The 25869-nt window shown below is 46.4% G+C and overlaps 1 protein-coding gene across 5 annotated transcripts in view; it reads left to right on the top strand.

The window, feature by feature from the left end:
- CAPN3 (calpain 3) overlaps nucleotides 1-25869 on the top strand; it is a 238611-nt gene that overhangs the window by 113387 nt on the left and 99355 nt on the right. For 3 of the 5 annotated variants that reach the window (XM_029598625.1, XM_029598626.1, XM_029598627.1), the window contains exons 13-16: nucleotides 650-858; nucleotides 8862-8898; nucleotides 12990-13007; nucleotides 23967-24080. In XM_029598625.1, the coding sequence (XP_029454485.1) occupies nucleotides 650-858; nucleotides 8862-8898; nucleotides 12990-13007; nucleotides 23967-24080 (378 nt within the window). The remainder of the gene's footprint in view (nucleotides 1-649; nucleotides 859-8861; nucleotides 8899-12989; nucleotides 13008-23966; nucleotides 24081-25869) is intronic. The other 2 variants (XM_029598629.1, XM_029598628.1) reach the window with 1 other exon arrangement.

Genomic DNA, 25869 nt, shown 5'->3' with positions numbered 1-25869 from the left:
GATAAGCCCCATTATTGATGCAAATGAATTGTTAGGTTATACAAAGAGTTGGAGAGAAGTTTTAATGCTTTAATGTGGTATCCTGCGGTTGGAGGATGTACTGGGGTGGTTGTTGTAATGATTTGTGAGAGGAAAAAGTTGTTTTATGATTTGTGTTCTTTTACATAATCTTGTTTTCATTTAATGAGGATGATTTTTTATGATCATTATTTTATATGTTATTGTTTTTATTTTTTTGTTATATTTTAATATCCACTTTATGTCAGCTGTGGCTGATAAAGACAGAATATAAATATGTTATTAAATAAGAACCACTTAATTTATATCTGTCCGTTTGTGCCTGCCTGCTGTGCTCCTGCAGACCCTGTTTGAGCATCAGTAGTTCTCCTGTGTGCTCTGAATATCTATTTTCATACCATGAGAAATTATTTCTTTTTTTAATTCATATCTCCTAACTATCACCTCTCAGACCTCTTTCTGTTTGGGTTTATGATACAATTTGCTCTCCTGAGATCAAACATGTTCAGTGGATTTACCTCTAAATTGAAATATAAAGCACAAGGTGAAGGAAATCTGGATTAATTTTTATCAGAGGTTGTTGTTGGGTTTTTGTTTTGTTTTTTTTTTAACAAAGCTGTCTTTTCTTTAGATGCATGGTAACAAGCAACACCTGCAGAAGGATTTTTTCCTTTACAATGCCTCCAAGGCTAAATGTAAGTCATACATCAACATGAGGGAAATCTCCGAGCGCTTTCGACTGCCTCCCAGCGAATATGTCATCATCCCATCGACATACGAGCCTCACCAGGAGGGAGAGTTCATCTTGAGGGTGTTCTCAGAGAAAAGAAACCTCTCAGAGTAAGTTCAATGTATTAGACTTTGCTTTCTGAGGAAGCCAAATTTCTCTTAGTTCTTCATGAAAATGGTGAATACAGGGTACTGGGTAATGATAATGGTGTTGGTGTTATTGCTCACTGCCTGGGAAATGATTGGTTGGTACATTTTTAATTGCTTCTGTTTCTTTCACAAATACATTGACAGCTGCAGCGTGAATGCTATTGGGAAATATCCACTTATAAGGGATCTCAATCCCTAGTCCTATCCCTTCTCTTCCCCCAGACCCCTGCTTGATCTTCCTTTCTTCCTCTCTTTCCCCACCAACTCAATCTTCACTCCTCTTTCCTTCCCCTCAGCTTGATCTCTGGTCCTGTCTCCTTTCCAGTTCTTTCTCCCCCCACCTTGATCTCCAGTCTTTCTCTGCCCTCTCCTTTTATTTCCCCTAAGCTTGATCCCTGGACCAATCCTTTCTGTTTTCTTCCTCACTTCTTCCCTCTTCTCAGCTTGATTCCTATACTGGTCTTCACTCTCCATGTCTCCGCTCATCCACCCCGGCCAGGGGAGGAATAGCAGCACTTAGCTACATTGTGTAGCCTCTCCTACTACATGTCCATCTGGTTCCATTAATGACTGCTGTCTGAATTGTGTGGTGCCAGCATTTCTCAGGAGATTAACCTGAGTTCTGAGAGATAATGCAGTCCAAGACCACCACATAGATAGATGGTAGAGGAGGTTAGATGGGACTGCCAGAAGAGGAGAGAGGAGTGGGACCTGGTCCTTGTTTTCCTTCTCCCACTGATTCTGCTCTTCACTTCATCACTCCTGCCTTTCTCTGGTTCTCACTCTCCTTCCCCTACCCCACCACTCTCCAGCTCTGATTTCTCTTCTCCCTAAAACTCTTGCTGTTACGAACGGCCTCGAAGGCCTTGCATTCTGTTACGTGACGGAGTGTTTTAGTGTACCCTTGGGCCTCAGCCCGACCCCAGACGGATCCAGGACCGAACCGAGGGTTGACGGCATGTTCCACCATGGCTGACGGTCTTACCTTCTGTCAGGCCGGCAAGCTCCCATGACCAACAACATGATGATGTTGGAATATGAATGGTCCTCCGACCATTCCGAGCCCTTTCGGACCTGCTGCATGGAACAGCATGGAGCAGCAGGCCTGGCCTGAGGATGAGGGCAGTTGGGCCTTGACACGAAGACATGACAGCAAGATCGATGCAACGGCATTGCAGACGAAGACATGACAGCAAGATCAATGCAACAGCATCGCAGACAAAGACTTGACACCAAAGCTGATGCGAAGACATCACGGACCAGTGGTCGATGCGACGGCATCCCGGACCAAGGTCGATGCGACAACATCAGGAACATGACAAGATACCAAGATGATGCAACGGCATCCATGAAGAGATGAGGAACTTGACGAAGTCCAGACGAGACAAGAAGCTGGGCGGAAGGACACTGGCACTGTCTCTCAGGGCGCCCTACTCAGGCCACCCACGGGACTGAGTTGTGGACCACCCTGTCCCACTGCGCGCCCTACACAGCCCGAGGAGGCTAGTCATGGACCACGCTGGGAATGGGACAAGCGCAGGGAAGGATCCAGTCGAAGCAGAACTCCAACAACGGAGCCGATGTCGTCCGAAGCTCCACCAATGGCTGGCAGGACATGACGGCTCAAGAGCACAGGACACCAGTCCACCTGTAGGCTAGTCCACACTCGGGCACACATCATCGAGGGACCTCCGGCCTAACAGGTACCAGAAGGCTCAAGAGCGCTGAAGACGAAGACACAGGATCAGAACATCAGGGAACCTGGAACATCAGGAACAGAAGACCAAGACGAGACACCAGGACACCTGGACGGGGACCTCAGGCATGAACATGACTTGGCATGATGAAACGAAGCAACAAGAACTCCATGGAGAAGACAAGGAAGACCTGACGGAGCTCTGGCAGGCAGGAGCCTCCAGAGTGAAGCAACTCCGATGCAAGGCCCAGACGTACTGTGAAGACAGCCCTTTTATAGGGCTGGAGCAGGAAGTCCACTCCCTAGCTGGGGCCAGCATACTTCCTGTGTCTGGCCCTTTAAATCTTGAAGAGAGGCGCGCGCCGGCGCCTAAGGAGCAGGAAGCAGGGCTGTGCAGGACCGTGGACAGTGGCCTGCACAGCGTCTGTGCGTAAAGACGCAGGGCTGGCCTGGAAGGCAGGCCTCGAAGACGGCAGTGGCTCCAGCCGCTGCAGAAGGCTGGAGAAAGGAAGATCAAGCCCGCAAGCCCCAGGTGAGACCGGGGCTTGCGGCCTGGTGCCGCGAAGGAGATGCTGACGTCAGCGGCAGCTCTAAGCCGCGAAGATGGCCAGGAAAGTCCACGGCTCCGGCCGCGGTGAAGACTGGAGCACGGGCGGCCTCCGGGCCACGAGGGAGTAACAAAGTCCACGGCTCCGGCCGCTTGGAAAGGCCTGACGGCGGCGTCCATGCCGCGTCGGGTGAAGAAGCAGTGAGGGTGAGTGAGCCTGCTTGTGGGGAGACCCGCAGACAGCGCGTTCATAACACTTGCAGCCTATGAAAATATATAGATTTAGAATATGAAACTGGGGGGTACTGAATCTAATCTGGGCAATGTTAACTAATGCCTACCTATAATGCCAGCCCTGCCAGGTTCAGCTGTGACTACTGAGCAATTAATTCATAATTCATTCCTCTCCATTCTCTAAATTCAAATCCATCCAGCTGAGCAGGCAGTAGGGATGGGCACTGGTTTGAAACAAATGGGAAAATGCAATAAATTAGTCCATTTTTGTTTCATTTGTGGACCCCCAAAATGAATTAAGGATGCCCAAGAATGAAACAAAATTTTCTTCTCATTCATTTATGTTTCCCATTCAAGTCTATTGCCCATTCAGGTCTATGGCTGTGCTGAATAAACAATAGGTGCAAGCAGGGTCTAACTGATAACTGTTGCTGCCACTCTACTAACTGCCATGCTCCAGCTGTACCACCTTGGGTGCCTTTCTGCCACTCTACCTAACTGCCATGCTCCAGATGTACCATCTTGGGTGTCTTTCTGCCACTCTACCTAGCTGCCATGCTCCAGATGTACCATCGTGAGTGTCTTTCTGCCACTCTACCTAACTGCCATGCCCAGATGTACCATCTTGGAGGTGTTGCTCCACCCTGCATTCCTCAGCCATCTAGTTGCCTAAACACTGGTCTTTTCCCAGCAACCCCCTTTGAGCCTCCTGAGGACCAATCCAGATCCTTGGGGCTATAACCATGTTCCAGGTTAACAACTGGTCTAAAGCTGCCTCAACTGTCAACAAACAGCTCTCCAAACATCTAGAACACAACATTCTAAACTCGACTCAACACGGTTTCAGAAAACTCCTCAGCACAGAGACATTCCTTCTATCCCTCACTGACTCCATGCTCAGAAGCTTAGACAAGAACACATCATACCTCCTGATACTCCTTGACATTTCTGACACATTCGATACTATCAACCACAACATCCTGCTACCCAGATTAAAAGAAATAGGTCGAGGTGACACCACACTTAAATGGTTTGACTCATATCTCTCAGGAAGATCCTACTCAGTAAAAATAGAATCATCTCAATCCAAACAGATCCCCCTACCACACGGCATACCCCAAGGATCATCCCTCTCCTCCACCCTGTTTAACATCTACATGCTCCTCCTCTGAAACCTTCTTTCCAAAAAAGGCCTTACCTATTACTTATACGCAGATGATGTACAGATTCTGCTCCCTCTCAAATCATCCCTCGAAAACACTCTAAAAACCTGAGACACCCACCTGTCGGATATAACTCAACTCCTCACTCAGCTGTCACTCTCACTCAACCACAAAAAAACTGAAATCCTACATATCACCAATGCCACCTGCAACCTTAAACATCAAAGCACAACAAACCTCCCGAACCAACAACTAACCCTTTCAGCAAGAAACCTCGGAGTCACTCTGGATACAGAAATCAACCTCAAAAAGCACATCAACACCACCATCAAAGATGGATTCTTCAAACTCCAAACCCTCAAAAGACTCAAACCACTCCTCTTCCCACATGACTACAGAACAGTCCTCCAGACTTTACTCTTGTCAAAGCTTGACTACTGCAACTCCCTTCTGCTCGGCCTCCTGCTTCCACAATCAGACCGCTGCAGCTACTACAAAATGCAGCAGCCAGATCCCTCACAAACAGAAAGAAAGTGGACCACATCACTCCAATCCTCAAGGACCTACACTGGCTACCCATCAACTTCCGAATACAACTCAAAGTCCTATCACTCATCCATAAGTCTCTCCACAACAACAAATTGATTGGGTTAAGCAGACCCCTACGATACCACACACCGAAACGAAACCTCCGATCCTCTATCACTGGTCTTCTCCACATCCCCACTCCAAAAGAAGCACATCTATCCATAACAAGAGAACATGCACTGTCCATAGCCGGATCCTCACTTTGGAACAACCTTCCAGCACAACTCAGATCAGAAAAAAACTCCTAAAAACCTGGCTCTTCCGACAAGCCTTCACCCAATGATCCTATCCCCCCACCACCTTTCCCTGCAGCACCATATTCCCATCCGACCCTTGTTACACATATTCTCTACTTCTATGTTTCCCATGACGCATGCTGATTATGCTCATTATGTTTACGATTTCGTTGTTGGATTTCAAGTCTCACAAAGTTACTTTATAGGTCTTTTCATATGAATTTATATTTTTAATTTTTATAATTTCTAATTTTAGTTCTTGTTAATTAAGTTGACTCATAGGAAATACGCAAGAATCCAAGTTTCATTATTTTACATTGTTAAAAATGTTTCACTGTAAGAAACAAGTACCCCCCCCCCCACTTATTTCCTTTATATTATCTGTAAACCGATGTGACATCTCTGATCTAATGTCGGTATTTAAAATGTATAAATAAATAAATAAATTAGAGCATCAGTGCCATTTAATGATGCACTGGAGGGGTTTCAACCAGTGAGGAGAGCCCCCACTTGATGGTGTGCTAGCAGAGTTCCCATCCCCCATCATCAAGGAGAAGGAGGGCCCCCATGTGACAGCTGCTGGTGGGAGTCCCACCCTCCACCAGTGAGGAGATCCCTCATTTGATGGCATGCAGGGAGGTTCCCAATTCCCTCTAGCAAGAAGAGCCCCCATTCAATGGTGTGCTAGCAGGGTTCTCACCCCCTACCAATGAGGAGAGCGCCTGCATTACTGTGGGTCTGGTGGAGGAGTGAGTAATATGAGGTCTAACTAAAATAGGAAGGGATATGAGTAAGGGATTGAAAGAAGGGATGAGAGTGAGGCATTGAAAGGAAAGGGGTGAGGGTGGGGAGTGACTTAAAGGGAAGGGACATGAATGAATGGGAGGGAGAGTGTGAGTGAGTGAGTGAGAGGGGATGGAAGGGAATGAATAGGAGGGAAGGGTGAGTGACTGAGTGGAAAGGGGGCGAGAATGAGAAACAGAAGAGGGTGAGTGGGAGGATGGGTGACAGAGGGGAGAGAAGGAAATGAATCAGAGTAAGTGAGTGACTGAGAGGAGAGGGAGGAACATGAAGGGAGTGTATGGGATGGAGGGAATAATTGAGGGGTAGGAGGGAAGGGGGAGTGACTGAGAGGGAACGGGAGAATGAGGCAAGGGAAAAATGTGAGTAGAAGTGAGGGGGCAAGTGACAGAGGGAAGATAAGGCGACTGAGTGGGAGAGTGAGTGACAAAGGGGAGAGAAAAGGGTGAGGAGTGAGTGACAGAGGGAAGGGAAGAGGGTGAGGGGTGTTGACCGACTGAGAGGGAAAGGGGTTGAATGATAGAGAGGGGATGAGTGATAGGAGGGGATGAATGACTGAAAGGTAAGAGGCAAGGAAGAGGGAGGAAGTAGAAGAGAGGAGTGAGAAGAAGAGAGACTAGAAGGGTTCATGAGTGTTTGTGTGTGTGAATGAATGTGTATGTGTATGAGAGAGATAGGAGTTTTTTTGTGTGTTTCCGCCTTTCCTTCCCCCTAATAATCCAGTCCACAATCTCACAGTGACTGGAAATTAATTTTCTGGTATGGAGAAAGGGGAATGGTTTTTATCTTTATTAGTTTTAATTATTTGGTGTTTGGTATGTCTGCTATTTGGAAATATTTAATTTTGGGGAAATGTTTAAAGTTTTTTATATGTATTCTTCTTAATTATTAGATGCTGTTCTATTTGTCATCTGTTTTAACATATGCTTTTTATTAGTATGGCTTCCTGTTATGATTGATTTATATATCTTGACTTTGTTTTATGAGGAATGGTGATATTTCTGTTTTTGCATTATTGCACTGCATATGAGTCTGACTTTGTGGTTTCCAGTCCCATTTTTTATCTGCACCTTACTATTCATACTTTATGGCCTGCATTTATGATTGAGATGAGATAGTGTGCTAGCAGGGAAAATGCCTTGTACCTGCTGGGTTGAAGGTTTTTCTGATTTTGGTAAAGGCTGGGATCCATGATTGAAGGGGCACCTCAGATGCTAAAAATAATGTTGCTTAAGCCTGCTGGATACTGAAATGCCTGCAGCAAGTGGTGGGAATTGCTGTGTTGAGGAGCTCCAAGAGGGGACCCGTCTTGCCCTGCCCCGCCCTCATTGTGTTCGATATCTTGTAATGTGGCCCCAATACAAAAACATTTGCCCACCCTTGCCTTAGGCTTTTCTTGCTATTTTTTGTGCCACTTTGCCACAGTCTTGGTGCCTTGGAGTTCTCTTCCCCTTTCTTTAAAATTGATTAGAAAACCCCAGTTGTGAAGCTCAAAACAGGCTTAATTGCTTCCTCCATTGAATTTAATAGTAAACAAATGAAATGAATAAACAAACATTTTTTTTGTTTGAAACAAATGGAAGAGATCTACAAAACAAATAAATGAACCAAAATAAAAATGTTGCCTCTGCACCTGCCTAACAGTCAGTAAGGCAGATGACTTTGTCAGCCAGCAGCACTGGTCCTCAACATTAGCCTTTCAATTTGGCTTTTACCAACTTGATCATCAAGTTTTGTTTCTCATGCTGAGTTGCCTCTACTCATTGCAGTGTCCATCCCAGAGACAGCTTTCACAAAGCCAGTATCTGTATATTCATCTGAAAGTGCCAAGATAATGTTATGACACTTACAGGCCGATACAGTACAATGCCCTCCGGCGGAGTGCACTGTTAACCCACGTTTGGACGCTCATTTTCGACGCGCTAGCTTTACCCCTTATTTAGTAAAGGGTAATAGCGCATCGAAAACGTGCGTCCAACCCCCCGAAACTAATAGCGCCCGCAACATGCATATGCAGGTTGATGGCCCTATTAGTTATTCCCGCGCGATTCACTAAGTAAAATATGGAGCCAAGCCACACATTTTACTTTCAGAAATTAGCGCCTACCCAAAGGTAGGCATTAATTTCTGCCGGCACTGGGAAAGTGTACAGAAAAGCAGTAAAAACTGCTTTTCTGTACACCCTCCGACTTAATATCATGGCGATATTAAGTCGGAGGCCCCAAAGTAAAAAGTAATTAAAAATTTTAAAAAAAAAATTTTAAATCGCCCAGCGGCTTGCGGGTTGAAAACCGGATGCTCAATTTTGCCGGCATCCGGGTTCCAAACCCGTGGCTGTCAGCGGGTTTGAGAACCGACGCTGGCAAAATTGAGCGTCGGCTGTCAAACTCGCCGATAGCTGCCGCTCCTGTCAAAAAAGAGGCGCTAGGGACGCGCTAGTGTCCGTAGTGCCTCTTTTTACCATGGGCCCTCATTTAAATACTGAATCACGCACACAGGAGAGTGGCCTGTGCACTCGCCCGCTCTCCCGCGACTTTTACTGAATCGGCCTGTTAGACCACCATTAGGGCAGTATTTCATTAACATGATCTGCTAGTGATTTTCATATTAGCATTACAAGATGGACACCTATTGAAGGGTGAGAGCTATATTTTTTTTTTTGCTGAAAGATTTTAAAATAACTGTTCATTTCTTTTTAGGGAAGTTGAAAACAAGATTGAGGCAGAGCGCCCCAGTGTAAGTACATTCCACTGACAATAATTTGTAATTCAATCACTGAAACAATGTACCTGGCAGACCTTTCTGATGACACATATCATTTGCCAGTCTATGCAAATACACCTATGTAGATATTGACTGCTATGAGAACAATGTGCGCGCATGTTATAAAATCTGGGGTCGGCGCGCGAAAGGGGATGCACACTTGTGCACCTTGCGCGCCGAGCCCTAGGGGAGCCCCAATGGCTTTCCCCATTCCCTCCGAAATCGAAGCGGTCTCAAGGGAACTTTCCTTCCACCACCCCCCCACCTTCCCCTCCCTTCCCCTATCTAACCCACCCCCTATCTAAATCCCCCCCTACCTTTGTTGCAGTATTTGCGCCTGCCTGAGGCAGGCGTAACTTGCGCACGCCGGCCAGCTGGCCGGCGCACGAACCTCTGGCACAGCCGCTGTGCCGGAGGTCTCGGTCCCGCCCCCGGACCAGTGTCACACCCACAACCACACCCCCAGACCGCCCCCGGATTGGCACCCCACCCACGCCCCCTTCCCGCCCCTTTTTCAAAGCCCCGGGACATACGCGCTCCCAGGGCTTGTGCGCGTCACTGAGCCTATGCAAAATAGGCTCGGTGCACGCAGAGGCGGGTTTTCGGGGTTACGCACGTAACCCTTTGAAAATCTACCCCAAAGTTACTAAGACTGTGACAGAACTGTGGACTTCTGCCTGAGCATGAACATTACTGAAAACTTCCTCACGTATAATAGCTATTAGTATTGCCCTTAGGATTACCATGTGGCCTAACTTCAGCCAGTTAGATGCATGAAATATTCACAGGGTATAATTTGGGAATCACAGGGTAAAAAGGCTGTGTGAAAATTGCTCACTGTGGGGTAGATTTTAAAACCCCTGCGCACGTAAATCCGGGAGGATTTACGCGCGCAGAGCACTCGCGCACCAGCGCGCGCAAAGCCCCGGGACGCGCGTAAGTCCCGGGGCTTCATAAAAGGGGCGGGAGGGGGCATGTCCAGGGGCGTGTCTGGGGTCCGGGGGCGTGGTGATGGTTAGGGGGCGGGCCAGGAGGGCGGTTCCGAGTCCCCCGGCACTGCGGCCTGTGCCGGGGGATGCCGGGGCGGCGCGCGCAAGTTACGCCTGCTTGAAGCAGGCGTAACTTGCCCAACAAAGGTGGGGGGGGGGGGATTTAGGTAGGGCTGGGGGGCGGGTTAGGTAGGGGAAGGGAGGGGAAGGTGGGGAGATGTGGAAGGAAAGTTCCCTCCAAGGCCGCTCCGATTTCGGAGCGGCTTCGGAGGGAACGGAGGCAGGCTGCGCGGCTTGGTGCGCACAGGCTGCCGATTTTGCACAGCCTTGCGCGCGCTGACCCCGGATTTTATAAGATATGCGTGGCTACGCGCGTATCTTATAAAATCTGGTGTACTTTTGTTCGCGCGCGCGTATGTTTTGAAGATCGACCTCTTTGTGTGGATAAAAGTACGCATGGGGATCAACAAGAAGTCTGCTCTTAATTGTGGGAAAAGTAGGAGAAATCAGAGGGGGGATTAAATGGAGGGAGGCATTTTCAAAACGCTACATGTTGTTTTTCAGGGAATATGCATCTGCAAAAAAAGCAGATGGAAATCTTAGCAGGGACTGAACTGTTTCTACATAACATTGCATAGCATTTGTTGTCTGGGCCACTGGGCCAGTCCTGGACTATTGTGTTTTTATTTATTTATTTAGATTGAGCTCATGCCTTTTCATTGGTAGCTCAAGGTGCGTTACATTCACATTCAATAGGTATTTCCTTGTCTCTAGATGGCTTATCATATAAGCTTTTATTTCCCTGTAGACACAGAATAGGAGACGAGCCATTGTAAATCAGGTCCTAAATTTATACTGGAAGCAATGGAGGGTGAAGTGGCTTGCCCAAGATCAGGAGCAGCATTAACGCTGGTTTCTCTAACCAGAAGTCTACTCCTTCAGCAACATTTTTCTGCTGGCAATCCCAGCCTTGCCTTTTAAATCTAAATCTTTAAAAATAAAGTCTGCTGCTATGCTATAAAAATTCAGTTTAAATATTAGTGCTCTCCTTTTATCGAAGGCCTCAGTCAGGAGCACCAGAAAGCAGCCGTGCTTCCAATGAACCGAAAGCCAGGGCTGGTTCTTATATATCTGTGATGGTAGCAGGCAGGACAGAAGGGGCTTGCGGTCAGATTCAGAAAGTCAGGCACCATTGACAAGCCAAGCTTCCCAGAGTTTCACAGAGGGTGTCCCTTCTGCTCCTGCACTCACACCCTCTCTGTTTCCTAACATTACTGTTTGTGTTTGATTAGCTGTCCCGATAGCAAATGTTTTGCATTCCTTTGGTTGTACTGAATGTATTCCTGTTTCAGCTTGAAGTGTATGATAATATAGCACCTCAAGAACATGCATTTTTCTCCAGAGTGGACAGTTTTGTGCACTTAGTTTCTGGGAGGAGGGGAGTGGAGGGAAAAGACTAATATTGTTACTGATATTCAATTACATTTCACCAAACTGAGTCAGCGGAAAGTGCAACGATTTGCCCACAGAGCCTGGGCAAGTGCTCTTGAATTGCAGGTGCTCTGCCTTCCAGTTGCATGATCGTTCCTCCCATCGTATGCAAACTAACGTAGAATTTATCCTCTACCAACTCCACTGAGATATTGACTGCTAAATGGTCCTGGACAACAAAGTAAATGAATTTTACAACTTGAGGATAATAGAACCAAAAAAAAAAAAAAAATAGTGACACCTGTTGGTTATTGGTATTGAAAATCAGTTGATTTATTTATGCAGAATGCACCCTGCTCTCACTCCTAACCGGAACACTTGGGGGGTTTGAATCTAAATATTTATTACAGCTTCTTTGCTGGAGTTCTATCCATACTGGGATAATTCATGCTGTTGCTGCCTATTCCTGCATGACTACATTATGCCAGAACATTATGCTGTATGCCACTGAAATGTGTAGCCATTCAAGTGCCATGAATCAGTTCTAACATGTTATTGAAAACGAAAAGTTAACATTGTCTTTTTTTAATCTTACAAAATTTAAGAACATTCATTAAAAATATTGCATTAAAAAAAAAAAAATCCAGTCCTCGGTTACGTTTTGCTGCATGGACTGAATGCCCTCATTATGTTCATACTATTATTTTCAGTCAGTTGCTGACAGTTTTTAACCCCTTGTTTCCAGACCCTGCTTCACACACAAGAGTTTGACCCTCTTGCTCTAATTCTGTAGCATTCCCCGATCTAAAGATGTCTCTACGTGGTCTGTATCTAACTTGTCTCTTACCCTTTTTGTTCATTTTCCCATAGTCTTGTTTTAATCTGGGTGGCACTCTAAAATTTGGTGAAAACACTATGCAAACAAAATATTATATCACAGCAATTATCAAATATGGTCATGTCTAACCTATTACAGTAAACATTACTGAGGAAGTCAAGAAACACAAATCATAAGTAGATAGTGATATAGAGTCTTGCTCTCGCTGAAGGGTCTGAGAGGGCCTCTGGTGTTGAGTTGCGGCTTGTTGGAAATAGCTGAGCACAAAAGGTAAAAGACAAGAGAAGCTACAATATTTTATAATAAACAAGTGGAATACAGTAACCAGATGGCACAAAGCCCATCACTGTTCTTTTAATTCACATTCTGGTGGACTCTGATTTAAGCAGCTCTGATTTTTATTCTACATGAATGCAGGAGCTAAAATAATGACTGGCTTACCTGGAGCCTGTTGCCTGCATTTCATTCCTTAACTCTCATCTTAGCACAGAGCATTTGCTTGGTTTATGGAAACATTAAAAATAGAGAATAAAATATCGCTCAGTGGCAATAAAGTACAAAGCATTTCCAAAGTCTTCTCAGCAGATCCCAGGCTTTTCATAACCCATTGCACCTCCCTCTTCACTACCAGATATGAAAACAGATTCAACCTCATCCATCAACAGATTAGCTTGATCTAACGTCTTCAGTTTCCTAACCTATAAAACATGATGCAACTCTACCTTGTTAGGCCAGGAATTATGTTCATTAAGTTTACAGAATTTTCAAAATATTTTATATCTTTCATTTTTATTTTTTTTTCCCAGAAAAAGAAAAAGCACAAGGTGGGTTCCTTCAGTTGGTTTTGGATGGGCCATGCAAGCTTGGGCTGAAGAGCATGCACTCGTGCAACAGTGGCTCTCACTAAAAGATAAGCACTCTGACTGTGGGACATTTGCCCCAAGTGCTACATTTAAAAACCAGGCAGAAGTCCCATAGTGCTATTTGCACAAGATTTTCTTAAACAAGTTTTTCTGTGGAAGTTTTTTCACTTCCAGATGTTACAGGAAAATCATTTTTTTTTCCTGTTTTCAAAAATGCTTTTATTGAGAAACTGTCTGCCCAGTGAACACTGGGCAGACCGTGAACACTGGGCAGACCAAAGAAAGAATACTGACAAAGTATCTCCCAATAACCCTAAGAGCACTTATACCCAACGTATTTGTGGAGCAGAAATCTCTTTTTCATCCCATTCTTCCCCAATCATTCCTGCCTTTGCCTCTTAATGTCTGTCAACTGCAAAAGGGTAACGCACAATGTTGGCAGTGGAAAGCCTGCGTCTGTAATCCTTATCATACCTGCAAGTAGCTCTTAGAAACAACGCACACCATTACATTTGAATAACGAGAATTTTATTGGTTTGGACAAAATAATGGCCGCAGCCCAATAAGCAATGGTAATATTATACATTACTAAATTGAGCAATAAACATAATTGGCCATCATAAACAACACTGTAACTTGTTAAAAACTGAACTCTTAGTGACCAGCGCTCCCCCGCCAACCTGTGCTACTGTCAGAGTTTTCTGCTGCGCATGCGCCCTCCTTGGCCGTAGAAGCCGGGGCTGTCGAAATTACCGGTGACCCGACCGTGGAAGTCAGGGTCGATTGGTCCATTCGCCTCTTTGCTCGCCCCTCTAGGCCGTTGAAGCGTCGAGGGTCTGCGCTGGCCGCTGGCCCCTTTCTGAGCTGCCTGTTCTAGTGGCCCCGAAGGGCCGCCGCCCCTCAGGCCACGGCCTACTTAAACTAAAGGCGGGGGTGTTGCTTCGGCTGGTCACCACGCCAAGGTTCCCCGGTAGCGATACCGCTTACCGGGAAACCCCCCACTCACCAGGAACTCACCAGGAAACCTCCCACTCATTGCTCGGCTGCGGCCATTAGGGGCAAGAGAGCTTCAAGACAATCCTGCAAATCACTATTAAATATATCCCACCCTATATCGGAGAGATGAACACCGTCAGGTCTAAAGAAACCCGGGCTTTCGTCTATCAGGTCGTGTTTTAAAGATAAACCGTTGATTGTGGGCATAAATTTTGAGATCCACTTATTTATTTTTTTACGAACCTTTTCCATAGCGCAGTGTGATAGCTCACCTCTCCAAATCCTACGGGGAATGATATAGGTCCAAACAATTACCAACTGTGGCAGCATGCTGTACAAGGTGACTAGATCCTGTTGTATTTTTTGCGTCAAAGCCACACTTCTGATCAGCGGCAGGTCATTACCCCCAAGATGCAATATAATCGCATCTGGGGGGGGGGGGGTTGAATTTTAACAATTGAAGGACAGTCGGAATTAATTGGTCCCATCTCATTCCTGGGATACCATTCCAAAGCAACGATAGATGATGGGCCGCCATACCAAGATGTTCCCCCAAAGGCCGCTGTAAGGCCCTTTTGTGTGCCCAACGAACATAAGAATGGCCAATGATCCATGTGATGCGCAGCCGCGTTCTCAGCTCTGTCGGTAAATAAAGGACAAAAACAGGGGTGAAACACCTTACATGTTATTTGCGAAGTATTGCTGGGGGCGTACATAACGGCTAAATCTGCCTGATCGCCATCTACCTATTGCCATTATCTTCTCGTCCTGTAAACCCAGGCTTGCAGCAGTTGTAGCGGCGCCTATGCGGAACGAGTGCGTGGAAAACCCCGAAACTGCAATGCCTGCTGCGTGCAGTGACATGTGGAGGACCCGACTAAACATTCTTCCCCAATCATTCCTGCCCTTGCCTCTTAATGTCTGTCAACTGCAAAAGGGTAACGCATTATTAGGAGGTTGATGCATTAAAGTACACTGAATTTCTCACGGAATTTGCAGTTTTCCATTTGTAAAAATTTACCAGGAGTCATTGTAAATAAGCCTAGTAGAGCATTTATGCTCAAAGTTTCCTTATTTGTGAAAACTTGCCTACGAAGACCTTTTCGCATTTATTTTAGTGCTGCAAACATGGGCCTCATTTACTAAGCATTTTTCCCATAGACACAGAACGAGAGAAACGCCTTAGTAAATCAGGCCCATAGTTGGTAAGCTGTTTTGCATGATTTTGCATCGCAGCAGCTCATTAACTTTTTGCAGTTTGCCCAGTCCTTAAATCTGCTTGATGGCATGAAATCCGGAATGCAAGATTTGAAAACATTTGCACTCTTCTGTCGATAAGCTTCAAAAGAAGAAGTTTCCTCAGTAAAGTCTCAGAAGTGATTGCAACTTTATAACTTCTATTTTCTGAGGAATGAGACTCCAATTTATAGAAACCTTAAATTGTTCAGCCAATGCTTGTCAGTGAGAGCAAATGGCAAAACACAACAGCTGGGCATTGATAGATAAATTAAAAAAGGGAGGGAAAGATTAAAATCAGTGAGCATGACATTAAGAGCCCTCCTCCCTCACCCTCTTCCTTTTAGATCACTGCGCATTATCTTTGTATCATTATTAAGGTCATTCTCTGTGCAAACATGAAGCAGTATATATTCACGGCAGAGAATCTTCTAGTGAGCACTCAATTGTTTCCAAAGCACTCAGTTGGGTTGCATGTTTGTTATAGTGCTATACATGTATGAGGAGTGTGTGTGAGCATGGTGTGAACTTCTTTAGGGTTAGGCATGTGTAACTGGAATGAATTCCATTACATTCTCCATTTTCATTTCTGAGACAAGGTTTATTTCAGCTCCAAAGTATGTCCTTAAGTGTATGTGCATTAAATACTGGTGTGGGAGGGGACAGCCCAGCAGAGCACTTTTTATTCCTTTGAGAGGGGGGGAGTGAAAATAGAGCTGTTCTCTGAAGAAGAAGCACTGCTTCTTCTTCATCTTCAGGTGCTGACTTGGAGGTGAAGAGGAACAAGATTTTGGCAGGAGGGAGTGGGAGGAGAACGCCCCTACCTCCACTGCCTATGGGCATATGTTGTCTTAATCCGGCCCTGGCCTAATTCCAAACATTGGAGATATTTGGAAAAGTCATTTGGCTACCTCATCCTCACCTCAAAACACCTCCAACAGACCCCCCTTAACTATTCAGCTAAATCTTATCTGGATAAAGACTTAGGGGGTCATTTTCTATTGCTTGTTGCGTGCGAGAGCTTGCCGGGGGCAGAGTCGGGGTGGCGAGGAGGCGGATGCTGCGATGTCTTCACTGGCGGCGCTAAGGTAAGTACCGTTATCGCTGCCAGTAGCACGCCCAATAGCACTACCTTTCACGATGGCGCTATTGGGTGGGAAGGCTGGCAGCAATAACACTGCGGTGGTGCGATGGCTGCCAGCTTTCGCAGGCCCACTCCCCTCACCCCCCTGTTTTCGCTCCCTCAGGTGTTGAACTGGTTTTTAAAATTACACACACAAGTATTTTCATAAGCAGAGTATACCCCTACTTTATATAGCACCTGCCTCTGTGCATAAACTGCAGTAATTGTGCAAATACATTATAATTGTTTTGCATGTAAAATATATGCATGTACTTTTGGGCCAGAGATACATAATATTTTATAAACTGGCAGAACTTTGTGCACATTCTCTTAGGTGCACATGTGCTAAATCATGTATGTTGAAAGTTACCATTTCAGTGTCATTTTCTCTTTAGGCACATCAAATCTTTCTCTTTATCTGAATGATCCTGATTTTCCACTTGCACTGGTTGCGTCATGCCACTTCTGCTTATTCAGAAATATTTTAGCTTGCAATCCATATTTCTCTTAGAGTCTACCAGAACTCTCCTTTGCAACTTCTACATTTTGTATTCTTACACCTCTCACAGAGGCCGATGTGCTAAGCCAGTGTTTCCCAACCTTTTAGTGTAGTTTAATCATTTTCTTAATCACTTTTCTGACAAATGAAAATCAAAGCAATTTACAATCATGAAACAAGAATTCATAAGAACAGTACAAAATAAAGTAATAGCTAAAATCAAAAGAAATAAAATATGTTAGTATTAAATATATTAAAAAATAATCAAAATAATAAATGTTTCTAAAGATTCAAAAGAGAAATTAACAGAGGTTAAAAAACATCAGAATAAAATTCTTAAAATTCTGTTCAAATAACCAGGCTTTAATCTGTTTCCTGAATTTTAAAATAACCTTTCTATAGAGCAGCATTTCCCAACTAGTGTGCCATAGCTGTAGCTCTGGTGTGCAGCAGCAATCTTCAGTTTCTCTTTCCCCCCAGCAGCTGGCTTGCAGGATATCCTCCCACCAGCAGAGGGAGTCAGAGCAGCACTTTGCTGTTGCTTCTGCTTCTGTTTTTCCCTCAGCTGGCTCTCCTCTGAAGTTGAAAGGGCATGGAGGACCATGTAATCTCACAAGTCCTGCTGCCTCCATGCAGTTCCAATTATAGAAAGAAACAGGCATAGAAGAAAGAAACAGCACCAGGTAAGTGCGGCTGGAAGAGGCAGTTGCATTTTCTAGAAAACTGGAAGTGTTGGGGAGAGGGAAAGGAAGGGAAGGGAAGGAAAGAGAAAGTATTGATACTAAGGAGGGGAGAGGGTAGGAGAGAGGTTGATGGAGATATTGGGGGAGGGGTGGAAGGAGAGGGTAGGAAAAGGAAAGTGATGGAGATGTGATGATTCCAGTGGGGTGGAGGAGAGAGAAGGAAGGTGATAATACCAGGGGGGTGAGGGTAGAAAGAAAGGGAAGAAAAGGTGATAATGCTGGGGGAGAGGGACAGAAGGAGAAGGTGATGATACCGGAGGTGGTGGGGAGGAAGAGACACGAGAAGGTGATGTTGCCATGGATTGTAGAGAGAAGATGAGGATTGTAGTGGAGTGAAGGGAGAGGGAAGGGAGAGGGAAGAAAGGGAAAAAGCTGGTGATTATTTGAGTGGGTGGGAGAGGGAGGGAGAGGAAAGAGAAAAGGTGATGATGCGGGAGGCAGGAGTGAGTGAAGTGAAAGTGATGATACCAGAGGTTGAGGGGAAGAAAAAAATAGAATGATGATGCCAGGGTGGTGGTGGATAGGTAAGTGCTGGTATGCCAGGGCAAAGGGAGGGCGGGTCTGTGAAAGCCCCGCAGCCTTCGCACCACCACGGTGTCTTCGCTGCCGGCTTTCGCACCGAATAGCGCCACCGTGAAAGGTGGTGCTATTCGGCGTGCTACTGCCGACAATAACGTTGGTAACGTTATCGCTGGCAGCGAAGACACCGCCGACTCCTCCCTCCCCCCACCCCGTCTCCGCCCCGACTCGAATTTGCATGCTATCGCACGCGAAAAGGGTCTTTTCGTGTGCGATAAGCCTTTAGAACATAACCCCGTAAGAGAGTAGAATGATAAAGCAGACGACCTAAATGCAAAGCTCTAGATGGAAGACCTAAATGCACAAGATTTAAAATCTTAATCTACAGGTGACAGGTAACCAATGAAGAGCCTGCAGAAGTGGGGTGATGGGGGATTCTTCTTAAGGAACTTAAAGGCAACCCTTGATAAAGAAAATTGCAATAACCAAAGAATGGTCAGTGTTTTCAGGTCACGGGGATCCAAGAGTGGATGCAACCTGTGGATAAAACACAGGAAAAAGAATGAACATTGAACAACACTTGAGATGTGATGGGGAAAAAAGATCTGAATCGGTCTCAACTCCTAAGGACATAACTGGATTTGTAAGTGAAATCAAGCATCCTGCCATCTGAGGAACCAGGGTGCAAAGTTATCCTTTGTCCTAGTGATATCCACATAGCTTCCGATTTAGCAGGATTGACTTTGAGTCTTCAATAGACAATCATTTAATTTATTTAATGATTCATTTGAATCTTTATCTAAATATGCCACTATCTCGATGTTGTCAGCATAAAAATGAACAGCTTGGCTGTGGATCAATGTAGCCAAGGGTGCGAAATAAAGATTAAAAAGTGTTGGCGAGAGTACAGAAGTCTGTGGAACGGCACAGGTTAACTGCTGCAGATGTGAAGGTTCCACTCCATTGTGTACACGGGAACTTCTGTCACTAAGGAAAGAGGCGAACCCATTTAGAACAAGTCCTTGCAAACCAATGTCTCTAAGATGCCAAATTAAAAGCTGGTGATTAACAGTATCAAATGCCGAGCACCCTTGCGTTAGCAGAATGCTGTGTAGTACATCAACCTCCGCAGAGCAGGCAGAGGGCACAGAGGCAACTGAGAAGACTAAAAGAAGAGGTAGAGAAGCACTAAAAGGCCCAACAGTCTCTCTTTCAAATTGAAAAAAAAAAGAGAGGAGGAGAAGACAAACCTGAACCTGTCATGATACACCCGTTTCCTCATGAGAAGAGAGAAATCTGTGTGATGCTGGCAACCACTTTAGCCAGTTACCTTGGCTGCCTCGTGTGGATGCCTGAGCTCTTTCATTGCTGCTGCTACCAACACTCAAAGTGAGTCACATCCAGTGCTCAGTACACACTCTCTCCCCGTCTCACTCAGCCTCGGGATAAGACAGAAGCTTGAAGGGCTCAAAGACGCGGGAAGATGAGAAGCTGCTGTGTGCAGTTTGTGTGCTGTACAAAGCAAGTCCCAGCAACCATGTGCTGCAGGCTGCCAACTGATTACCACACTCGCGCTCATGTTGTAGCTCGGAAGAGGATGCATGCATGATTAGACATGCTCTCAGAAAGGAGTTCCTACCAGTTTAAGAGCCACCGCTGGTGTTGCCTGTTGCTGCAAGGTGCTGAGAGCAGAGCGCAGGAACTGGCCTGGTTCTGAGCATCAGGCAGTGGTAACTTTTTTGTGGCACTTTTGATCAGGTCAGATGGTACAGCGGTTGAGAAACACTGTACTAAGTAGTGTGCAAAACTTCGCAAAGGCTTCTTTGTGCACAAAAAACACTAATAATGAGCATTATTTTCAATAGGGCACCCTAATACCTCTTTTAGTATTAACAAATAGCTGAATTTGGCACATAGTTTTACACATACAAAGTTTAAACTAAATTTAATAGTTAATGAGTCACTGTAATGCCAAATTTCACTGCACTGCCAAATTATGCAAAGAAACTCATTAACTATTAGCACAGAAGAAGAAAATGCATGGAATTAGTTTTGCAAATGTAATTTTGCAAAAACCTTGTAGAAAAACTGTGCTATTTTTCTGATGGGCTCGTACGCTTAGCAGTCCAAGTGCATACAATTTACTAAAGTCCGAGCACACACACAGGCCTATCCTGTAAACAGGTCGATCCAGTATCGTCCGCTCGAGGATTGCCCGTCTGTAACGTGCTCGTAGCGCACAATTCGGGCGCGCAAGGCAATTCGGCGATACAGTCTCCAGTTTCACGCGTCCGTATCGCTTCTGAAAACAGACGCATAACCCTTTCCGCACCCGGCATGTAAATGAACGAAAAAGCTGTATAATGAAGGAATTAGCTATTCCCCTGCGATACTGTAACGGGCGCTGATATTATCTCCTCCGTAACCCGCTGTTCTGCCGCGGCCTTAACCTGCTAGTTTACCGCCTCCCCCTAGTAGGAGTTAGTGTAGTGTAGTGTAGGGTAAAAACATTGCTTACCCGCCCTGGTCCCGTCCGGTCTCCTGCAGCCCCGTCCGGACCGGACGGGGCTGCAGGAGACCGGACGGGACCAGGGCAAAAAAAACCAAACGAAAAAGTAGCAAGGCTCGGGCCTGCTATGGTAAGTTTAAAAAGTGTAAAAAACAAAAAACCTGTGTGTTATATAAAAAAATAAAACAATTTTAAATACCTGTCGGAGGGCCGTGGGTCCAGGCGGCCGGTGGGCGGCGGGCAGTCATCAGCGGCATCCGGTAGTCCCTTCTCCCTTCCTCCCTCCCTCCCCTGCCTGGATGAGCGCCAAAATCGCACGGGCGGGGCGGCAGCGGGGGGGGCGGCAGCAGGATCCGGGAGCGGCGGGTAGGCAGCAGCGGGGTCCGGGGGGGTAGCGGCAGCGGGGGCCGGGGGGGGGCAGCGGGGTCCGGGGGTGGCAGCGAGATCCGGGGAGCCAGCAGCGGCAGCATGTTCGATCGAGCAGGCAGGTAGGTGGCAAAGTAAAGATGGCCGCCTGCACGGGAAAATCGTGCAATTGGCCGCTGAAGACGTGACGTCACGACGTTTGGCGTCACGGGGTGTGACGTCACGTCTTCAGCGGCCAATTGCACGATTTTCCCGTGCAGGCGGCCATCTTTACTTTGCCACCTACCTGCCTGCTCGATCGAACATGCTGCCGCTGCTGGCTCCCCGGATCTCGCTGCCACCCCCGGACCCCGCTGCCGCTGCCCCCCCCAGACCCCGCTGCCGCTGCCCCCCCGGACCCCGCTGCTGCCTACCCGCCGCTCCCGGATCCTGCTGCCGCCCCCCCGCTGCCGACCCGCCCGTGCGATTTTGGCGCTCATCCAGGCAGGGGAGGGAGGGAGGAAGGGAGAAGGGACTACCGGATGCCGCTGATGGCTGCCCGCCGCCCACCGGCCGCCTGGACCCACGGCCCTCCGACAGGTATTTAAAATTGTTTTTTTTTTTTTATATAACACACAGGTTTTTTGTTTTTTACACTTTTTAAACTTTTTTACACTTCCTGGTGCCTGTCATTTCAAATGTCATTTGAAATGACAGGTACCAGCTGTTTACTGTATAGGCGCTGTTACAGCGCCTATACAGTAAAATGGGTTGCGCGGGCATAACCCTTCCCTAACGCTTCACAGCCGCGGCATGCATTTGCATGCGATTAGAGGAGAGTATCGGGGAGTTAGTGAAGAGAACTGTGCGTGCGGGGAGGAAGGGTGCGCCTGACACTACCTCACTGTTTTTACCGCGGCCTTACTGGATCGAGCCGAAAGTGCGGCCGTGTTTACCCTGCTCCTAAGCCGCTTCTAACTCACGTTTCGGCCGCGTTAGCCCTTCCTGCGATCCCGAATCCCCTTTAACCTACTCCTACCGCGTCCTAAATTCCCGGGGTAACCCCTTCCGCCCGCGGCATGCATATTGCATGCAAACGAGCGAATTAGCGCGATATTGCATGCAAACGAGCCAATTAGCTATTCCCCTAGCATCCCGTAACCCGCGCCCCGACTAACGCTACCTTTCCCTGTCGTTTTGTCGCGCGTTTAACCTGCAAATTTACCGCCTACCCTGACCCAGGCGGTAGAGGCATGGGTAAGGGTAGGTGGCAAGCTTTCCCCCAGCCCCCGCTCACCTGCCCCGGCCGCGATCATGGGTGCCGGTCTCCGTGGCAGCCCCAGTCCTCTCCCCTCCTCCAGAAGCCAAAAAAAAAAAAAAAAGCGAAAAAAACGTTGCAGCCCCCCTCCGATGTCCGGACTGGGGCTGCCACGGAGACTGCAACGGCAAAGCGAGTTTTCAGTGTCCCCCCTCCTCTCGGAGCAGGGCGCGAAAAGCCGCCTTGCTCCGGGAGGAGGGGGGACACTGACAGCGGCGAAGCAACGCAGAAGCAACGGCGAAACGACTTTTCAGTGTCCCCCCCCTCACGGAGCAGGGCGCGAAAAGCAGCCTTGCTCCGGGAGGGGGGGGACACTGACAGCGGCGAAGCAATGCAGAAGCAACGGCGAAACGACTTTTCAGTGTCCCCCCCCCCCCTCTCGGAGCAGGGCGCGAAAAGCAGCCTTGCTCCGGGAGGGGGGGGGACACTGACGGCGGCGAAGCAACGCAGAAGCAACGGCGAAACGACTTTTCAGTGTCCCCCCCCTCACGGAGCAGGGCGCGAAAAGCAGCCTTGCTCCGGGAGGGGGGGGACACTGACAGCGGCGAAGCTTTCCCCCAGCCCGGACACCGGCAAAACTTGCTGTTTTGCAGCCATGAGCCACGAGCAGGAACGCGAAGATCTGGCTCCGATAGCTCCTCCCGACAAGATGGCCGCCTGCACGGGGAAAGAGTACAATTGGCCGCTCAAGACGTGATGTCGTGATGTCACGTCTTGAGCCCCCTCCCGGAGCAAGGCTGCTTTTCGCTCCCTGCTCCGAGAGGAGGGGGGGGGGGGGGGGACACTGACAGCGGCGAAGCAACTTACTTTTGCACCCGATCGGACCAGACTTCCTGGTATCTGTCATTTCAAATGACATTTGAAATGACAGATACCAGCGTGGCGTGAAGCCTTAGGCCCGCGCACCCAGGATCCTGTATAGGCGCTCTATCCAGTATCCTGGGTTGCGCGGGACTAAGGCTTTTCGGACGCGGCTTACATTTACATATAATTAGGCTTCAGGATCGAGCGGTAGGTGAGCTGCACTGTGCGGGCGGTAACCGCGGGTGCCGTAGGCACTAACGCAGCTCTTCCTACCGCTCGGTACTGGATCACCCTGACAGTTTGGTGCACTTTAGTACATTGGCCCTGAAAGTGAGAAAGCTGTCAGGAGCTGTCCTTGTGCTGGAGGAGGAAATGAGCACAGCCACAAAAAATAGATGTACAGTATTAAAAACATCGTTTCCGCTTTATTGTGAAATCATGTGATTTTATCAAATAAGAATGTTCCCTATCCTGTAACTGTTAGCTTACAAATTGGTGAAGGTACTGCAGTGAATGTACTGGTACCTTTTTTCTACAGTGTCAGTACCGTAGTTAGTACCTTCATGTCCTTTCCTGCAGCATTAATGCTGTCACGAATACATTGGTGCCCTTTCTGCATTGGAGTGGAAGCAGCACTGGTGCTTTGTTTTTCTGCATGGGGATGTTTACCGCACTGACCGTGTTCCCTTTTTGCTGTGGGAGCTGTTGCAGCATGAATATTGGATGCTCTTACACATTACCCTCTTCCAGTGTGTAATCACTTCCTTTGTACTTTCTCTCTCCTCCTTTCCACCCCCCTCCCCAACCACACACTCCCTCCATCTCTAGCCGATCATCTTTGTTTCTGACAGAGCAAACAGCAATAAGGAGTTGAGTGTCGACGAAGTGTCGGATGAGGAAAAGAAAAAAAAGAGCGTGGATGAGAAAAAGAAAAAAGCTGAGGTTTCTGTCCCCTTTGGCATGAGGATGGAACGTTTTTGTGGGAGGCATGTGAAATTAGCTGGCAGAAAATGAGCAAACCTGGCACTCCCTCGTGAGCTGTTCTATTTGCCTGGTGAATTCTTAAGCTCATTTCTTCCATGTTGGGGAAATCTGGCAATTAGGTGGAAAATCTGGAGAGGTAAAAACAAGAAGTTATCCAGTCTGCAATGAGTAACGCCACTGCCACAACATCTGTAGCCTGGGCAGCGGACATTAAATGTGTCAGTCCTACCTTAGCTTAAAGAGCTGCCCTTAAGAAGTGTTCAACGCAGTGGAGAGGAGATAAAGAAATAGAGCTGCTGTCCATGAGATGAACTGACCATGGATGAAAAACAAAATGTCACAGTAATTTTCAAAAGAAAATATAAATGTAAATGTAACACACTACCCGCATTAAATGCACGTAACGCGGGTAAAACCTATTGACAATTCAATTTCATATGTCGTAGCAATTTTCAAAGGCTTCTGAATCTTGCTATAGTATATGCTATTGATTTGTCAATAGGTTTTACTCACGTTACATGCACTTAAAGTGGATAAACGGACTTCTGAAAATTGTTACAATTGTAAATATAACATACTTTTTTCTTTTAAAATTACTCTGTTTATGAATTCTATTATTAACTAGTGAATCAGTGATTGTCATGGCCACCTCTGGCTAAAATTGTTTTTTGAAACAGTATTTCACAGTTGATGAAGGGTGCAAAAGATTAAACTAACAAAAAATTTGTAGCAGTGAGAGGCCATCAGTAAGAAACTTTTTTTTTTTTTTAGGATATATACATATATATATTTTTTTTTAAATTTTATTTAGGTCTATTTTTGCCTTTGTAGATGGGTCAAGGCAAGGCATACAATTACCAACAATATAAAGTAACAATCAAAAGAATAAGCAAGAGAAGTAATCAGAATAGTGAGGACAATATTAATCAAGACAGTGAGTTGGATAACTTTAACCAAATATTCACTGGAACTTACCCAGATAAGTGTTTTACTGAATATACGTGGATAAAGTTATCCTGATAACTTTAGGGCAGGTATTTATCTGACCAGACTTACCTGGCTAACTTTGTCTGGACAGCGTTGATACTGAGTGTGGCTCAGACAAAATAAAACAATGCCCCAGGAACACCCCTAGCACAACAACTTTTTCAGGGGTAAATTTTGTGCAGGCAAAAAGTTGTACATACAAGCTTTAGGCCAGAGTGGTAGGGTTTATATTAAAAGCTTGAGTTATGTTCGGCTAACTCCAAAAGTTAGCCAGACTAAACCCTTTGAACATCAACATCAATAAATATAACATTATGATAAAATAAATTAAATTAAAGAAAGAATAAAACAGATTAAAACAGTTTGGTATCAATTTTCAAAGGAGTTAGGCTCCTAAATCTGTTCTTTTCAAAATTTAGGATCTTTGAGGTCCATATATAGTTGCTATCCAGCTGAACAAGTTAGCCAGATAAACATTTCTGACTAACTTGCCTGAGATAATCAGCGGAGCTGCTGGATAAGTTTATCTGGCTAACTTTAGACCTGCTCAATAACAAGTCTTACTTATCCAGCTAACTTAGGCCTGGATTTATCAAAATGCGGTAAGTACCGCATGCGATTGCAAAAGGGGCATGGTTTATGCAAAAATTCAATTTATTGCAATCTGCGCTAATTACAGAGAGAGAGAGAGAGAGAGAGAGGTATTTGTATCCCTATGGTAGGCCCACCTAGTAACTCGAGGTGGGGTTTAGGTAAGAGT

This window comes from Rhinatrema bivittatum, chromosome 4 (genome assembly GCF_901001135.1).
Source record: "Rhinatrema bivittatum chromosome 4, aRhiBiv1.1, whole genome shotgun sequence".
Classification (NCBI taxonomy): Eukaryota; Metazoa; Chordata; class Amphibia; order Gymnophiona; family Rhinatrematidae; genus Rhinatrema; species Rhinatrema bivittatum.
This window is presented reverse-complemented; position numbering and strand designations above follow the sequence as displayed.